Source organism: Lates calcarifer, linkage group LG21 (genome assembly GCF_001640805.2).
Source record: "Lates calcarifer isolate ASB-BC8 linkage group LG21, TLL_Latcal_v3, whole genome shotgun sequence".
Lineage (NCBI taxonomy): Eukaryota > Metazoa > Chordata > Actinopteri > Centropomidae > Lates > Lates calcarifer.
Window position 1 is genome coordinate 26,377,950 of NC_066853.1, and position 18,721 is coordinate 26,396,670.

The 18,721-nt window shown below is 40.2% G+C and overlaps 2 protein-coding genes across 9 annotated transcripts in view; both read right to left on the reverse strand.

Annotated features, from left to right (window-relative positions):
* Positions 1-1,186: 1,186 nt before the first annotated feature.
* si:ch211-167j9.5 (tyrosine kinase receptor Cad96Ca) lies at positions 1,187-10,629 on the reverse strand. Its single transcript, XM_018701289.2, has 12 exons — positions 10,374-10,629; positions 10,025-10,104; positions 9,831-9,924; positions 6,629-6,839; positions 6,035-6,173; positions 5,300-5,398; positions 5,008-5,168; positions 4,740-4,877; positions 3,749-3,860; positions 2,915-3,014; positions 2,358-2,457; positions 1,187-1,942 (listed from the first exon to the last, which is right to left on the reverse strand). The coding sequence occupies exons 2-12, from the start codon at positions 10,044-10,046 to the stop codon at positions 1,829-1,831; spliced, it is 1,290 nt and encodes a 429-aa protein (XP_018556805.1). The 5' UTR covers positions 10,047-10,104; positions 10,374-10,629; the 3' UTR covers positions 1,187-1,828.
* A 2,161-nt stretch (positions 10,630-12,790) lies between these two features.
* The window catches only part of usp32 (ubiquitin specific peptidase 32), a 55,467-nt gene continuing 49,536 nt past the window's right edge, over positions 12,791-18,721 (reverse strand). For all 8 annotated transcript variants that reach the window (XM_018701208.2, XM_018701219.2, XM_018701201.2 and 5 more), the window contains exons 32-34: positions 18,159-18,613; positions 17,972-18,064; positions 12,791-16,963 (exon numbers count right to left, since the gene is read on the reverse strand). In XM_018701208.2, coding sequence (XP_018556724.1) covers positions 16,790-16,963; positions 17,972-18,064; positions 18,159-18,613 — 722 coding nt within the window. In that variant the 3' untranslated portion in view covers positions 12,791-16,789. The remainder of the gene's footprint in view (positions 16,964-17,971; positions 18,065-18,158; positions 18,614-18,721) is intronic.

The following is an 18,721-nucleotide window of genomic DNA, read 5'->3' on the forward strand; positions in this document are numbered from 1 at the left end:
TTGATTATTTGTTTATTGGCTATTTTAAGATTAATGGAGCCTGTACAGTCCAGTACTGACAGTGTGCGTCATTACAGTAAACTAATGACCTCCTTCACTGTGTTTGACAGGCGCAGGCCCACAGGTCTGAGCACATACCGCTCTACAATATATCAATCTGGCTCTATTTCTATATATTCTATATAGCATGTGGCCCCTGGGGTGGGGGCAGAGGTCATGGTCAACTTTAAGAGTCTCACCGGTAAAATACATAGAAAATACTACAGGCTTCAAAGTGTTCAGATCTCACATTTTCCATGATGGAAGGTCTCAGTGAGTCTTTAGTTCTTGTTGGGATGTGAGACGTCCTCAGTAGAAGTGTTTGTTTTGAATAAATCACCAGGTGAAACTTGTAAAAACATTTTCTTGAGCTTTAGAGGTTTTGTTTGTTTTTAAATGATAGTTTGGATGGAAGTGATGCACCTGGAGACAACCATGGCAACCACAGATTCCATGACGTCCATTCTGTTCACAGGTGTTCTTATAGTCACACCTCACCTGTCTGATCCAATCAACCTGTGACAGACCTGAGATCAGGTGCATATCTAACTGTGATCAAACGGCCTCAGTCACACCTGTCTGCTCCAGTCTCTATATGAACAGCTCCGTATGGGCTGAATGTGATCTGTGCAGGTATTTGCTAAATTTCGACATAAAAGCAACATTACAAGCTTGTTTAGCACAAACTGTTCATATGATTTGTTAGTTTTTTACTCCAACTATATGTCATGCTTTCGATGCTTGCATCTCCAAATTGAGAGAGGTGCTTTGCGCATCTTATGCACGTGGCTCATCTTTTTCTCTTTTTTTCCACACAGCAACAGGAGGAGTCAGTTCTAAACGTAAATGATCTTCAGGATCTTTCTGTCACAGAGAAAAACATCTGTCCAGACTCAAATGATTTAACTTCATGAATAACACCAATAATAGAAACATTTTCTGTCTTTTTGAGTTTATTTTTTACAGGGGTTTTAAAGTTGTTTGAATGCAGACTCCCATAGGTCACAAGCAATGATGCACAAGACCATCCTTTAGCAGACAGACACAGCCCTTTGAATGCTGTAGTTTATCAGACTGCTCTGAAACCACGTCACAACATCACTGCAGTTTATACAGAAGTGGACAAATAACAGAAGCAACTCGAGTATCAATACCAAGATATAGATTTTATTTTTTGTTTCACACTTAAAAAGTGGATCTGTAGGTCTGATTCATCGTAAATATTTTATATTGTCAGAGAGAGAGGAGGAGAGTCTGTTGTCTTTAAGCAATAAACACATTTTGTCTTTCTACAGTCATTTCCACATGACGCTGTAAATCCCAGTCATTGAGTCAGGTAGAAATATAGTTTGTCTAAAACATTTAGGATGATAAATCATTCCAACAAAACATGATGAAACATCCTAATCATTAATCTAGATTACTGAATAATACATTTACAAACAGAATACTGACAAATGCACATCATTATTACATTTTTAAAAAATCACTGCTGCCAATAGAAATATGGTTGACGTGCATTCAGAGCAATGAAGTGCATTTCATACTATGGTTTGACTGATGGAAGCACAGTGTAAATACAGAATCACACAAAAAGACTTAGAAGACCATCCATGCAACACTATGCTACTTTCCAGTTGTAGTTATTTCTGTTCTCTGATGGGTTGTTTGTGTGTGATCATCTTACAGTTGCTATATTTGAGAAGCTGTAAAATGTAGCCTAAAAAGTTATGTGTATTGATTTCAAATGTACAGTGTATCGCTTGGTCTGAAGCCTCAGTAAATGTTTTCAGACTGGATCTTTATCATCCAGGGTGATGCTGGCTGCTCGCAGACATTTTGCCTCATGATATTCAGCCTCATCTTGCACCAAAAACTGTGGGCTCTCAACATCCACATAATCCTGCAAAGAAGAGAAGAGCAGCTTTAATTTAACCACAAGGGAGTTTTCGTTTAAAAAAAGACAAATCAATCTACTGTTTCTGCTCCCACACAGGAAGTCCTGTGTCTGACATTTACAGGTTGTATGAAGGTCCAGTTCAAGAGCAGTGTGTTCTGCCTACAGAAAGTCCACAGCTCGTTTCATTAGATCACATTACACCACATCAGTGAGAGTTTCAGAGTCAGAACAGCTGGATCTTAAAACTACCTGTGATTGAAATCCTTGGAAATTACACTGAAATTGTAGAATAAACTGTAGATAAATCTAATTCTTTCATGACAAAATACTGTGTACCATTATAGGACTTTAACCAAGGATGTAAAGTCATGTGGCTTCATATGCTAGGTGAAGGTCACAGAGGGTTTATTTTGCTTACTGCATCGTTTTCCATGATGTTCTCCAACATGTGGACAATGTCTGTGAATGAAGGTCTCAGAGTGTACGGCTCCAGCCAACAGTCTTGCATGATATCAATTCTGTGAAGTTTAGACATTTCATCAAGTTATATGCAACTGGGAACCAACTGTCATACATGATACTAAAATGTTATGATGTGAAACAGAGGCCTGGCCAAAGGTGTATTTAGTGATATGATGTTAGAGCTGGGGATAAGAATGACTCTGAATCAGTTCCCAAAGTTCAACTGAGATTTTGAGAGAAAACTGTTTCATTAATTAATGATGTTTGATCAATAATGAGGTCAGCCTCTAATATCACAGAGGCTTCTCTCAGACTACAGCTACAGCTGGCAATGAAATCTTATTTTATGAGCTGCATTGTGTAGTGTTATTAGTTGATGTTAAAAAGTAGTGTCTAAAACAGTGAGGAGAATTCACAGCATACCTTTTGGAATATCACATTAGATATTCAATATATTTTGATAATCAAAATATTTGTATTACTACTGTAATTATTGAATGAGTTTTGACTCACATCTCTGGTCTGCAGCCTTCAGGGTTTGTGTTTTTATGACCGATACAGATGTGGTACATCACTGCCTCTGATGTCTCCAGGTTTGGGTACGGTAAGGTACCTGGAAATATGATGTTTACATATGAGAAAAATTACAAAATAAAATACATGGACATGATAGTTTGTATTGATTAAATAAACTTTTCCACTCTGTAAAAATCCATTTTATTACCAAGGGTCTGAAGTTTTAATTCAGTCATTTTGTAAGAATAAGCATCAGCATACTGTGGCCATCATCACGGTCATATAGACCAAGAGCACTAATCTGTGTTACCCAAAGAGTCAGTTCATCCAAATGACCAATTAAACTAACTTTTTTTAATTTACCTCTAGTCATATGCAGCCATGCAGATATTTTTGGTTTGTTTTACAGTCAAATTAAAGGATTGTGTCAATTAAGTAACATTTTGAAAACTCTGGCTCCACTCCAGTGTGAAGAGGTGAAATGAATTTTCAGTTAACAATTTTCACGGGGACTATAAGAACTTTCTGTTTGGTTTTTGTTTTTTCACTGTAGCTTTTTCAGTACTGCGAGTCAGTGATCATTTTTAAAATTCTGTTTTCAGTAAAACCCTCTAATTTGACTGGCAGTGGAACAACTGTCTATAACTAAAACTCTCTGTGATACATGACTGACTTTAGATAAAGAGCGTGTTTAGAAATTACACCTGAACAACTAATGGAGGTCAAAATGACCATGCAGGTTTTCAGGTGGACAAAAAGGAGCTTCCAACATACAGCAGTGGGCCGACCAACCATCAGCTGCACCTGCCATTACCTGAGCCATGGACTCACCAAATGTCTGCATCTCCCACAGCACGATGCCAAAGGCCCACACATCTCCTTTGAAGCTGTAGTAGTTGTTCTTGAAGTACTCAGGTGGGTACCAGCGCAGCGGCACTCGCTGCTGTACAAGTTACACACAACTGAAAATGTGATTTTTCACTCAGGAATATAACCTGTGAAAACTGTTCATCCCATTAAAACTGAAACTCGCTTCACAGACCAACAGAAATAACAGAAATAAAGGTGGGACATCACCTTCATATATATATATATATATATATATATATATATATATATATATATATATATAGAGAGAGAGAGAGAGAGAGTAATGAGTTCATGGTGGAAATTATGAGTACATTTTGTGCAGTGTTAATGACACTGCTGTTCTTTGACATTAAGACCACGTCTTTCTGCAACTGTGGTTTCCTGTTCAGAGGATGTCGCTAAATCCTCCTGAACACACACACACACACACAGAATATAGAATACAGATTCTTTTTGAGTAGCAGATGAACAGATAGCAACTTTGATAACAGTTGAAATGGTTTCACAGCCGGGAGCAGAAATGGAAAAAGTTTGAGCCTTTGAATTTCAACTGGGAACAGAACATGACTGAAGGTGATACCAGATGTGATCAAATGTAACACAAGTTGGGATCAAAAGGGAAACATAGTGTGATCAAAATGACACTATAGCACAGAATATGTTCAGACTGACACAAGATGAGACCTTAAGTCTCATATGGTTTGACTAAAAGTGCCACATGGTCCCTTTTAAGCACATAATGCATATTTAATGAATAAATGCTTGTGTTGTTGCCGGGCAACATGGTGACATAGCAGATGGCACAGTACAAAAGGATGGATTCAATAATGTTACAATAATCAGGCATACCGGTGGACTGTCAAAAAGTCAGTAACATATTTACCAGCCCTGTGTGTGAAATCTCTAACAACAACTGTAGGATTTACTCTGCGTGTGGTTCATTTTGTCTTACCCGTGGGTTTCTCCAGCGGCTGCTATGGCGACTCGTAATGCGGGTTAAGTCTCGGGCCAGGCCGAACTCTGCCACCTTGACCTCCCAGGGAAACTTATTGACCACGATATTCCTCAGAGCCAAGTCACAGTGCACAATCTGCAGGAAAGACCAGGAAAGACCACACTGACACTGCTCATGGATTTTATGTGTGTATGTGCATTTATGTGTGTATATGTGTGTATATGTGTAAAGAACTTATGGGACATGTGTCTGGTCAGGTTATCACCATTTTGGAGCGTAGGTGCTGCATGGCCAGAGCGATGTGGTAAGAGGCGATGGTGAAGAGGCTCTGCAGTTCAGGATCTGCACTCAGGTGGCCTCTGTTGGTCTGCAGGAAGGTCCTCAGAGTGCCGTAGCTTACATACTCCATGATCAGAATGTAAGGCTCTGTACAAAGCAAATCACACTGAAACACACTCACAGAGAGACAATCTGGGGACAGAGGTTCTTTCTACAGCCTGCTGGAACCAGTGTTTTACTCGCAGAGTGATCACAGCCTGTGTGTAAATGCCTCTCACCCTCAGTGGTGTTCCAGTCCAGTAACTGGAGGATGTTCTTGTGGTGCACCAGTTTCCTCATGATGGAGACCTCTATGTCCACATGCTTGGGACGGACGCCTCAGAGGGAAAAGACCAAAAAAAACCAAAAAAAAACAAGTGGGGTAAAAAAAAAAAAAAGTTTCTTTTGTAAGTTGGGTGAAATGAAATGAACATAAATACATTAACATGACTAGAGGATGAAATGTCAAAATCATGGCAACACTTACACCTGTGCAGTTCTATTTGGTTTCAAGGTCAATTTTGTGACATAAACAAATTTGGAAACACTGTTTAGGTGTGGAAAAAGCTACAGCTCTGTCTGAGTGTGAGGGAGGAAGTAGAGGTGGGCTTATCTTCATATTCTCCCTCACACTTATACCACAGCTTCAACATCATAAACAGTGGCACTGTTTGTCATCTGACCCTCTGATAAGTCACACGAGAAGCATGTGAAATCACACTAAAAATATCAGTTTACACAGCTCATAAATGGTTGATAATGGCATCTCCATTCATTTACAGTGCTTCTTTAATGAAATGAAAATGAATGAAATGCTTACCACTGAGTGTTCTGTTTACACCTCTCTTACTGCTTACACTGACTTCAGTTTAGCAGGATAAACTGTGGGTGTTTTATCTCAACCACTGATGCTAGTTTTTGCCTCCAGGGGCTGCATTGCCTCAAAAGAAACTGTCAGAGTGGTCCAGTCATACCTTCCTTGCTGATCTTGCATGTGAACATGTTGTGGCCTTTACACGTCCCTCTGGTCATCCTGGCCTGGTAGAAGACGCCCTCCTTCCCTGCTTTGATCAGCTGCAGCAGGTTCAGGTCTGACTTAGTGAAATGAGGAACCTTGAGTAGACGACATGAAATATTAATACAATGTGGCTGCAACAACACAGAGCAGAACATGAGTGGATCACTGAGGACACTGAGAGGACATCCAACACCTAACCAACACCACGGTACCATCCAGGTCATGTCCACATGGCACCACAGCTGTTTTATTTTGGCTCTTTATTAGGAACACCTGTACACCTGCTTGTCTATGCAGTTATCCAAACAACCAACCACGTGGCAGCAGTGCAGTGTATTAAATCATGCAGTGTATTAAATCAGGTCAGGAGCTTCAGTTAAAATGCTCAGTGAGTGTATGTGTCACATATCCAGTTAACATCCTGTTTATCCATCTTGCTTGAGATGTTTCCTCTGCTGTGTCATCAGCTGACTGGACTAAAATACATGTAGATCTGACAGTGTGGGGTATTTCTATCTGCATCATGAGGATGTTGGTGCAGTAGTGGTACCTGCTGCAGGCCTTTCCACAGCCTCCTGGATGAGGACCTGACTGTGCTGCTCTGCTGCAGGGGAGTCTGGAGAGGGAGCTCCTCCTCCCCCTCCTCCTCCACCGCTGGGATGGGCCTCACAGGTACGAAGGGAGCTTCTGGCCGAGGGACAGCACTCGGCAACGTCTTGATCCCCTGCAGCTCCCGTATGGTATGGGCCAAAAAATGATATCTACAAGAATATAAAGTTTACACTGGCAGTGACATTGTCTCTTGTTGGAGGGTAAAGAATGTATTTCACAAGAAATTCAGCAATAAAACATGATATGAAGTGAATATCATTGATCATTTTGTTACAATACAATGTTCTGCTGAGAAACCTTGGGTTCTAGCATTTATCTTGATGTTACTTTGACACGTACCACCGACTAAATATTGTTACAGACCAAGCACAGCCCCCCATGGCAAAAGCACTCCCCAATGGCAGGAATCCCTACCCCAGCAGCACAACACTCCAACCACACCACATCCCACAGATGCTGGATCAGATTGTGATCTGGGGAGTTTGGAGGCCCCAACTCCCTGGGCTCTTTGTCATGTTCCTGGAGACATTTCTGAGCAGTTTTTGTGGCGTGGTGGTTGCACTGTCCTGCTGGGGGAGGCCCCTGCTATTAGGGAGTGCCATTGTCATGTTGAGTAACAATTTGTCAACAGTATGCAAAGAGTGATGTGCCTTTAAAAGAGTACTGCAATAAGCTGATTTTAAAGAAGTAATATGTGGAAATGGTATTATCAGTATTCACTGTTTTAAAAAAAAGACACGTGGTGTATATATGTTATGTGTGAGTAGATGTTAGTGTTCACTGCATGCTTGCTTTGTGTGAAAAAGACATATAATTAAAAAAAAATGAAGGAAGGAAGAGTTAAGAAATAATGTGGTAAAAATAAAGGTGACTTAGTTTTAATAAAAAGTAAATACAATCAGAACAGGCCAGAACATAATGGAGTAAAGCAGAGTGAGAAAAGGCCAAATGAGGACAGGGTCTGCCCTGAACACGACCCTGCAAGCTGGAGTGCAGCCAGAAGAAAAGCACTGGGGCTTTCCAGAAAACAGTGGCCTTGAAGAGAAGATAAGAGTCTATTTTTAGAGCCCAGGTGCTTCTCAAAAGGCAGTGACCTTGAAGATAACATGTGAGAGAAATTATTTTTTTGGGGAGCCCCAAGATAGACATCTAAATGAACCAATGTTTAGTGGTGTAAATTGGTTAGACCAGTAAAATGACCTGAGAGGCGTGGAAAGCCACAGCCAAAACTGTATAAAAAATAGACAAAGCCAGGTGTACTTTGAACTAAATGTTCATTTTATCATGCTAATATGCTGACACTGACAATGCTGACATGCTGCTGTTTAGTAGGTTATACAATATCTTTATCATCTCATCCTGACAGAGATGAAATTGCCTGTACTGTTATTTTGTGACTTTCCGTCCAAGACATTTCACTCAAAACCAAACTTTCAACCTGCTCATGGTGCTAGTGGTAAACTCATGACCAATCATGACCACCCTGGAGCCACACTAATGTGGTTTAAAATGCTGCCCAACCTGTGTGAACACAGAGCCTGACATTAACAGAAAAACAGCTGTGTAACATGTGAACTCAAAGAGCGTGATGTTGTACAATAAAGTCACTGAAACCTTAACGTAGACTTTGTCAAGATTGAAAGTGAGGAAAATAGAACTTCACCTCCTTCAGTGTGTAAATCACATAAAAAAAAAACATAAAGACAACAAACAACAACACAGATATAATATGTCGAGCTGAAAACTCTGGTCTGCAGCAAGACAGACATGAGTGGCAGTAGGTTAGCCTGTGGTGAATTTCAGTGAATTGATGGCGTGGCCAATTTCACAGCATAACAGGAAAACCACAAGTGTAACTAACAACAATGAAAATGTCTGCATTCCATCTGTAGGTGTTTACTGCTGCACTGTGTTTATTAGGACTTACAATCATTACTGTTGTTAGTTAAGGTTGTGGTTGGAGTTAGGTTACACCTGTGCTGTTATAGTAAGGTTAGTCAGCTGTGAAAAAGGTTGCTGTGTAAACTGATCTCAGTTTTCAAAGTACATCACATGAAACTCTATGCAGGATTAGATTTACTATGTATGACTGAACCAGGTAATAGCATATCTAGGGTTGCAAAATTCTGGGAATTTTCAAAGTTGGAAACTTTCCATGGGAATTAATGGAAATATATGGGAATTAATGGGAACTAATGGGAATAAATTTTCTAAATCACAGGTTAACATATAACAGGGAACTTGTAGTTGCAAAAACATCTTGCAGTATAATCTTGGTTAAAACAACCAGATTTAGTGTAAATTCAGTTGAATTTCTCCACTGCACTGTGCACTCCTCCATCACATGCACATGTTGATATATAGAGTCCTGCTCACTTCGGCCACACTGCTGCGTCTGAGCCCACTGACTACATCCAGTCAGTTTGGATCAGATTACTGGGCTCTTTGATCTGTGCCACTAAAGTTTAACTAGCAAAAAATAAATCAACGTGTTAATACAGTAGCCACCTAACAGGTAAAAGGGAGATGCTAAATGTAAGCTAGCTAACACCATTTTATTGACAATTTCAGTCCGGTTCTGCTCGAGGTTTCTGCCTCTTAAAAGGAAGTTTTCCCTCTTCACTGTCGCCTAGTGCTGCTCATGGTGAGAACTGTTGGGTCTTTCTTTGTAAATGTAATTATATAAAGAGTCTAGACCTGCTCTATATGGAAAGTTCCTTGAGATTCTGAGAACTTCTGTTGTGATGCTGTTTCTTCTGCCTTCTGCCAGATTTCTGTTTATACAGGACTGTGGCTTACAGTTTGATTCAGCAGCTGATTGAGGAGTGTTCATCTGTTCACTTAGTCCATTTCTTTTCAATTATCCAGCATCAATTGTAAAAAATTCCAATTCCAAAATTTCCCAGCTTAACTTCCCATTTTAACCATCCCACTTCCCAGTTTTCTTCCCCTTTGCAACCCCAAGCATATGCATGCATGTACTGAAGGCAACTGCATTTGATGAATGCTACACTCACTTGGTTTCAGCTGATTTCAGTATAAAAATCAATCTTAGGACAATTTGACCAAAGATAAATGAAAAGACACTGACACCACATCGTCCAGTGATCGTCCTTATGACAGTATTTGGCCTCTCTTACTTTCTGAGACACACGAGCCCCAGCAGTGTCACTGTGAAGATGGTGAAGGAGAGAACTCCGATGAGTATGTAGTTGAACCAGTCTGGGGACTGACCTGAAAAATCCAACAGGACAGAAAGACTCAGATCCAACACGCTCTCACAACGTCAACCTGAACTAGCCGAATGTGAATCTTGTGAAGCCTGAGAGCTCACCTGGGCAGGTGGAATTAGACATATCATCTGCTTACTGAGGGGAACATTGTCTCAGGTACGGGGCAGGGGTAAACGGCAGTCTGAAGGATGGGTATTGTGGTGATCCAAATAAACGTTGAGCAGAAAGAATGTTTGTAAAATTTAATATACAATCAGGCAAATGGGACTTTCTTTAAAATGAGTAATGACATTAATCACAACATGATGAAGGTTGTAGAGGCTGTGGTGTGATGTATGATCAGAGCTGTGGCTGTTTGATTCTGTCAAACCTGGAGCCCAAAACAATAAGAACACACTGGAAGAGACACACTCTCATTACATGTTTTATTAGAACATAAATCAGCCTTACCTGTGTTTACTGATGAACACCGGCTGGATTAAAACCATCCTTTAACTGACTGGGACGCTGGTCAGAAAACAGTGAAGCAGTCTGTCCGGATATGTCCACTATTTATTCTGTTTGAAGCCACTGAAAAATACTCAAACCCTTCACAAGTTCAGCCATGTGTTGTGTAAACCTCTAACCTGTCTGCATTGTCACCAGCAGGAGCTTTCATTGCATGTCAACCACAACATGAGCAGAGGAAATGAACAGTAGCAGCAGGTGGTTGGAGATGCATGAAACTCTGAATCACATTCTGCCTGATGTTCAGTGTGATTGTCACAGTCACATCAACTCTCCCAAACATTAACACCTTGCTTAAATGGGCAGTGTAAAGTAATGACTGATCACTGATGAGACTGTCTGAGTTTCAGATGAAACTAAAATGTAAAATGAGGCACACGATAACCCAAGTTTAACTGGTGTTGTTGTTCCCAGACCACATAAGTAAGTTTGCCATGTTTTTTTCAACCAAAAAATTCCAAAAATTGTTAAATCTCTTTCATCTCTATGTAAACTTATGGAGACAATAAAGCATAAATGGGTCTTTTACAGACATTTAAAAAAGTAATTTACCACCTGACTGATGAGATCACTCTATTGTAATTTAATAGAAAAGTGACTGAAGAAGTATTCAGATCAGTAACATTTCAACCATGTAGAAATTACTACAAGTAGAAGTCCTTCATTTAAATGAATATATGAGTAAGTAGTAGTACTAATAAGTACTACATCAGTGAAATGCAGATAAACTATCAAAAGTAAAAGTAGTCATTGTGCAGAATGGTTACGCTGATCATCTTAATGCTGTAGCTATTGGAGGTGGAGTTAACTTTGAATATATTTGGTACTGTATGACCATGTATATTACTTGCATATACTACTGCATCATAGGTCTTTAAAATCATCTCTTAACTACTATAGCTTGCCTCCACAATATTTGCACAAAGTATTTTAATCGTGTAAAGTAGTATATAATAGAACTAATCAGTGAAAGTAGTCTACTTCAAAACTGTACCTAAGTACAGTACTTAAGTGAAACTGGATAGATCTATGCTAGTCTTGTGTCAAGCATAGCAGCTAATGATGAGGGAATAAACTGTGTTAATGTGTCAGTCAGGATTAGAAGAGTGGTAGAAAAGAAAAGCCTCTTTTCATGGTGCGTAGGGGAGAAATATGTGTTTCAGTGTTTGATTCGGGGAATTTGCTGCAGAGACCCTGTGTGTGGTTTCCTCTCTCAGCTGCAGACAAACTGCACCAACAGTATGTTACTCTACACTGAGGAAGGAAAATTACAGCTATTTAAAACACAGCTACACTAACACTTTGAAGTGCTGATACCAGTATGCTATCATGGTCACAATGACCATGATAAGTGTTAATATGCAGTGATGCAGCTGTAATGTTTATCATGAAAACCATCCTAGTTTAGCATGTTAGCTTGCTGACATTTGCTAATTAGCACTAAATACAAAGAAAAATATAAAGTACTAATCCTTTGAGGAAAATGGTTTTACAGTCTGAACTTCCCATCGTTTATGTTGTAAATCTGTTACAGTGTATCGCCGTATATCTAAATTGTAAAGTTATACTTATGTGATCTTTTAAATACTTTTTATATTTTTTACCTTCTGTTTATCTTTTTCATATTGCACTGTGGTGGGAAGCTGCTCACTAACATTTCATTGTACTTGTACAATGACAATAAAGATTCTGATTCTGATTCAATGATCATTGTAAACACACACACAGCAGCTGAGCTACAACACAGGTACTCCCACAGTAACTGTCACGAGCGGACATAAATGTGCTTCTAATGGCCGTCAAAGCCCGAGCAGACCCCCCGTCTGCCAGGTGACAGTATCCTCTCGTGACTTGCTCTATTACCAGCTGTCACTCTGAATTCTGGGAGGTAGGCTTCTAGCTGAACTTAATACTGTGTAATGTGCTACAGTGAACCCTGTTCCAACACTGTGTTAGTGGCTGTGACTGGACATTTCCAGTCAGCTACAGCAGCTGTCAGGCAGCTGATGAATGAACTTTGTCACTGTGAGGAATAAATGAAGCAAAAGATGCTGATCATCTAATGTGGTAGTGATTTCAGTGCCCTGCCTGATGAAACACAACACTCCATGTACTGGATGAAGTGAAGCTTCACCCGCTGGTGTTTCTAGATGAAAAAAACAGGGATCACCAACGTTAGTAAAGTTAATGAATGTCTGTACCATGTTTTATTATGATCTATCTATTCCATTTGTTCTAGAACAAAATGGTGGACAAACCTACCAACTGACCACCAATCCCAGAGCCACATTATCATCATGAAAAATCAAATCTACATCACTCAGGATACAATACATAAAAACACATTCCAGTCACTCAAATCGCTTCCTCTGCAGAATTTAATTTGTTGCTTGGGTATTTTGTTACAGATCAACAGTATCACTCCATATACAACTACAAGTACAGTATTTTGTACAGTTCATATTCAAATACATAGTTTTCATTGGCTTATTTACAAAACACATTTTTATGTACATGTTTTCATGTCAGTGCAATGTCACTTTCTTTCAACAAACACCTTACAAAAAAATTCTTTAAATTAACACGTCTGGTTTAGATCAGACAGAAATGAACTTAAATAAGAAGAGGCTACAGACACTGACAGACAGCTCAGTAGTAGATTGCACTGCCTGCAACACTGAACTATTCCTCTGGTGGGTGGGGACAGTGGGGGCAGGTTTCAGATGTTAGCCCTGTGTCTCAGTTCTGTTGGGCAGAAAATCTTTGTTCCTGGATTTTGAAAATTGTGCTGAAATTAACCCCAACTTTAAACATTGTATTTTTGCAAATACAATAAGCTACAGGTGTGGTAAGCTTAGCATCACACAAGTAGCCCTTTGAGGGCACATTCACAGCCAAAGAGGAAGAAAATAAGTTGACAACTATTGCACCTTTAAATGAAGCAAGCATTACCAATTGAGTACTCAAGAGATAATTCCTTAGTAAAATTTTCCCTTTGAGCCACGTGATGACAAACACTGACACAAACTGGACATCTTCTACAGCTCGGTGCAAAGGCATTGGGATGGAGGGAAAAAAAAGCCGGGCAAGCAAACATAAATAGCACTCATATGTACATTTCCATTTGTTCAACAAACGTACTCTTTGCAAAGGAAAATAAAGTTTCATTCAGTGACAGATATCTCTCCAAATACATCCATAATGACACCACCTTCTCATAAATACAGCAGCTAAAAAGGGGCGAACACAGAGATTCATCTCCTGTGATCTAGAAGACAAAGTGGGAAATCACTGGGAGCCACTGACCGTCTGCTGTCTGTTCACAGTGATTAGACTGAGCCCTGCACAGGAGGAGCTCCACACATGCTGCTACACAGCAGACACACATCTCTGCTGCTCAACTCCACACAGCAAAACATGGGTTTGTTCACTTCAAACTAACCTCAACTGTCACATCAAACTTTGAGATAAAAACCAAATTTAGAATTTACATGAAACTGTTGTTTAGATTCAGCGAGAAAAAAAAGTTGATCTAAATGTTGGGTCCAGTGATGGAGATAAGCTTTTACATATCCAACTACAGTCCAGACACACACTACATCGACAGATTCAACAGGCTTTGGTTACTTTCAAAGTATAAATAAATAGTAAACTTAAACCATCTGATATCAGTGGTGCGGTTTCCACAGAGCACAATATAGTTCTGAACTTTCTTAATAATTTCCTACAAGTTTCCTGGAAAGAAAAAGTAATTGTATCAGCACTCAAACAGTTCTGAGACATTTACTGCAGCTGTGTTCCTCAGTACTTGTTGCTTTCCAGCAATGTTTCCATAAAACAATCCAAAATTAAATGAAATGTTAAATAAATATTCATTTATTACTAATTTAATATGGAGACATTAATTTTAATTAATTAACTGGAAGTGTAATTGAACACAGAGTCCATTTCCTCTTTCACTAGTACCAGATCACATAGTTCTTTGTGGGAACCTTCCAGAAAAATTGACACATCACTTGCTTTTAGGAAATTACTGGGTCCATGGGACCTGTCGGGCCTGGATTAAGCCATTAGGGAGCCCATATGCAAGAATGGGAAAGAGTTATATGCACCATATTATTATAATATCAAGTGAAATACTTAAGGTATTAAAACTAGATTTTGACACAGGAGCCACTCACACTGAGCTCTTTCTTCTATCATCAAACATTTTTTCAAGTTAGGTTTGAGGCTCACGAAAGTCCACTTTACCCAGCTGATAATCCACCTTAAGGACCAAGAAAATCACGTTACTGAAGCTTCTACAGATGTTTAGCTGGGCACCATCTTCCAAATGAGATTTCAGAGACAAATGTGTATGTGCTCCATTTATGGCGACACTGAGATGTTTTAAAAATGGCCTTTTAAACAGTAACTTAACACCCCCTGAAAATCTTGTTTCTGTTGACTTGTGGTTGAGCTCATCTTACTGTAGTGACATAAAGGTGTTTGGCAAGACACCATTACATTACTGCTGACTGTGGTTGGAGTTCACCACACCCAGCGGTGATCCCAGTCAAACATGCTTGAAACTTTGAGGCAGAGAGAGCAGAGAAACCCTGCTTCTCAGCTGAGTGTTAAAAAGGAACTCCACTGATTTCACACATTATAGATCATGGGGAGTACGACTGCATATGTGAAAAAAAGCTGTATGAAGCCTTTTGTGGCTCCAGAGGGAGCAGCATGAACTCTAATAAATGTCCTCATGTGATGTCACTTGAGTCAATGTTGTCTGGGCAAATTTTGAAAATGAAATAAATCTGGAGGTGTGGAGTTAGACACACTGCTTGCAGTTGAATTGCATTGTGGGTAATGTAGAAGCCAGGTTTTACCAAGAAAAAAAGAGTGTGGCACTAAATCTGTGGAGTTCTCTTTTAAGTTACTCTTTAAATAATATAATGTTAAAATGAAGGTAAAATGATTTCTTGCCTAGGATAAAGGGATCCCCAATGTCCCAACTCTTTCTGGTTTCTTAGTGGGCAGGGTATGATCATTAACAATGCATTTGAATCTCAACAGTTGAGGGCTGCAGTGGGTGAAAGGTACATGTCGTGACAGTGCTGTGATGATAAGCCTATCTGCTCTAGGTGTGGCTTTAAGATAAATATCCATTCCTGACCTGAAGTGGCTCCTGCCTTAAAACAATAAAATAAATCTTTTATAAAAAAAAACAATACATTTGTAGAATCAAAAAAAAAAAAAAAAAAAAAAAGAATCAAACATATACTGTATATTATTCTGTATATAGTAATGTTGGGTATCTTTCTTCTGAAATCATGGCACCTGTTCTAAGAAAACCAAGATTCATACTCAAGATTTCTGAGAGAGCTTTTCTGTACTGGATACACACAGGTCAACATTGCACAAATCACCACTGACATTTGGCAGCTATGGGATGAAACACAGTTTGGACAAAATGCCTGATTTCATGTGGACATCAGGACCTGTGTGAGTATCCTAAGAAGCAGGGAGAGATTTTGAAATGTGTGTACCATGTCTCCTCCACGGGAAGGAAGCATTTGCTTATTATTACTAATACTGTCACAGACTCTAAGGGTACAGTTGGCTGACAGGACTGCAAGAAGCGATGAGGTAGCGTATGACTTATATTTTCCTTGGTGACACTATCGCTAATAAAACCTTTGGAGAACCATTTTTTAAAAGTACACTAGATGCCAAATTTCAACATTATGTTGACCTGTGGCATCAAATATGACATCAACACAGGTTTTTTAAACTCTTGGGTCCCATTTACATTTGGCATTAAAACGTCATCTGTATCCAATCATTGGCCTTCCATTTACACCAGGAATTCATTATGTCCTTCCTCAGGTAAGGTGTCAGGACTCAGATCACATCTTAACTCCAGGTGTAAATCTTTTTTTTTTTTTCATTCTGAAATCACAAGTGATTAATGCACAATAACAAAGCAACATCACTTCATGACTTGGCCATACTGGCATACATTCAGAGATGTGTTAGTATGCAAGTATGTGTTACGTGTATGCTATGGCGAGGGTTGTTCACATGAGGAGGGGAGGAGGGGTTTGTTTTGTAGGGCTCAGCAAAGTGCACCAGTTTAGTGCTTTCACCGGGGCTTCATTGTTGTCTTGGCAAACCTTTGCACCAACCCATGTTTGCGATCAAATGTAGAAAGTGCTGCGACGCATCTCTATAGACAGAGAGCACAGTCTGATTCTAGTCATTAGCAGTTTGTGAGAATTCTTCAGAATGATCTGAACGTCTGGTTCTTCCCACTCAGAGCAGCAGGAGGGAGCAAAGAGCAGGTGTAGTGCTGGCTGATGGAAGACAACGTGCGATCACTGGAGGACACAGTATTTCTTGTAGTCAGATTCAAAGTCTTCGTCCATGCTACTGGTGTCAGCCATCTTCTTGCCATCGATCTTTGGCAGGAACTGGGAGTAGTCGACACCTTGCTGCTCGTAGAAGAGGATGTAGGCCGAGTCGCTGTCGACCTCCTCAGAGTGCACTTCCTGAAGATTAAAAAAAAAAAACAAAGTGGAGTTTTTTTTTAACTTTTCATGCCACGTTATATGTGGCAGAAATGAGATCTGAGATGTATAGTAGCACGCACTGCTTTCTGCAGAGTGTCGTTTTTGATATTAACACAAGTAAAAATCAAGTAGCAGCATTGGTCTTGCGATGCAGGGTATAGCTAGCTAGTCATAGCATTATACTACAGAACAGACTTTAATTTCTTTTTAACAGAGCACCATTCAGATGTTTACTACATAATACTTAGAAAAACAAAGCAACTTTGTTAATAGTACTTTCAAACAGCATGTTTCTCTTTTACATCAGAGAGGAGCAGAAACTGATGAGTTAATCACAGTCTTCTCAGGCAGAGTAACCAAATCCAATACAGAGTAGGAGATGCTAATGTTACTCTCTACTTTGAAACAGTAGCATCCAGGACAGGACTCGCTCCACCACAGTCAAATTGTGAGCCCTTAAAGGGACAAAATGATTTAGTCAACTAATACCATGCTAATACTGTCTCTAATACTGTTTTCTGCTTATTTTAAAGCAATCCATTTCTTATAATTACTATTACTATTACTGCCATTAGTAATGATTTTATTATTACTCCTGTTAGAGGCCTATGCACATCACTGAAGCCTGTGGAAAAATCTCAGCTGTCCAGCCATGCCTAGTTGCTGTTGCTAAACTATGATTTTTGACCATCACTGATGGGGGTGGGGTTTAGCAAACAGTCAACTAATCTGATTCAATAATAAAAAAATCAAAGTCAAAGTCCATCCATCCAGCAGAGGTCTGGCCGGATCGGGAGTCGAACAGTCTGCTCAGGGCCCGTGTGGTACACGCCTTAACCATTCAGCTATGGGGGCGCCCCAATGTGAAAGTATAACGGGGATATTTTTCTAAGCTGTGTATGGCTGTGATATTGTATGTGTAGCTTATGGCAATAAACTGAACATGGTAATGACAGGTATGCTGTATGAACTGTTCTGCTGCCTCACCTTACAGCTGCTGTCGTTGTAACAGTACCATTTCTCATTGGGGTTTTTGGCATATGTCACATAGTGGCCTCCTCCCATGATTCCTGAATGGCACTGCAGAGATGACCAGAAAAATATTTTAGACGTGTTTCAAACAGAAAGTGTACTGGGAGAGCCCATTAAAGCTATCTGTATGACAGTGACTTACTGATATTGCATAGAGGTTGTAGATGGCATCCAGACACATGTTGTCTCTGTGCTGCAGCAGTGAGTTGTCAGGGTCCATGCTGCTCTCGGTGCTGCAGTCTGAGCTCAGCCCGTTGCTGTCACCGTTCACCAGGACCACGTCACAGTGGCTGCTGGACGCTTCAGTACTGCACAATGATTCTGATGTGATAGCCTCTCCTGATCCAGGAAGGCCCACTACCCCTGCTGCTGTGCTCCCCTCTGTGTCTGCCTGTGTTGCGCTCTCCCTTGGCTCAGCCTCAGGATTAGCGGCTCCATCCAGGTTCTCCTTGCTGTTCGAGAGGCGGTGTCTACTGCCCAGCTGAGGCAGCCGTAGCCGGCCAGGCCTGCGGCTTCCACTGCTGCTCTTAGGGCTGCTAGAGGGGCTGCTGTTCCGGCTGAGAGAAGGTGCTGACTTCCTGCTAGAGGCAGGGGAGGCTGGTGGGAGACCACAACGTTTAAGACACTTCCTCTGCAGCTGGATGATAAACTGCTCTGGTCATTTACACTTCAAATGATTTAGTTTCACCATCAAACATATAATGA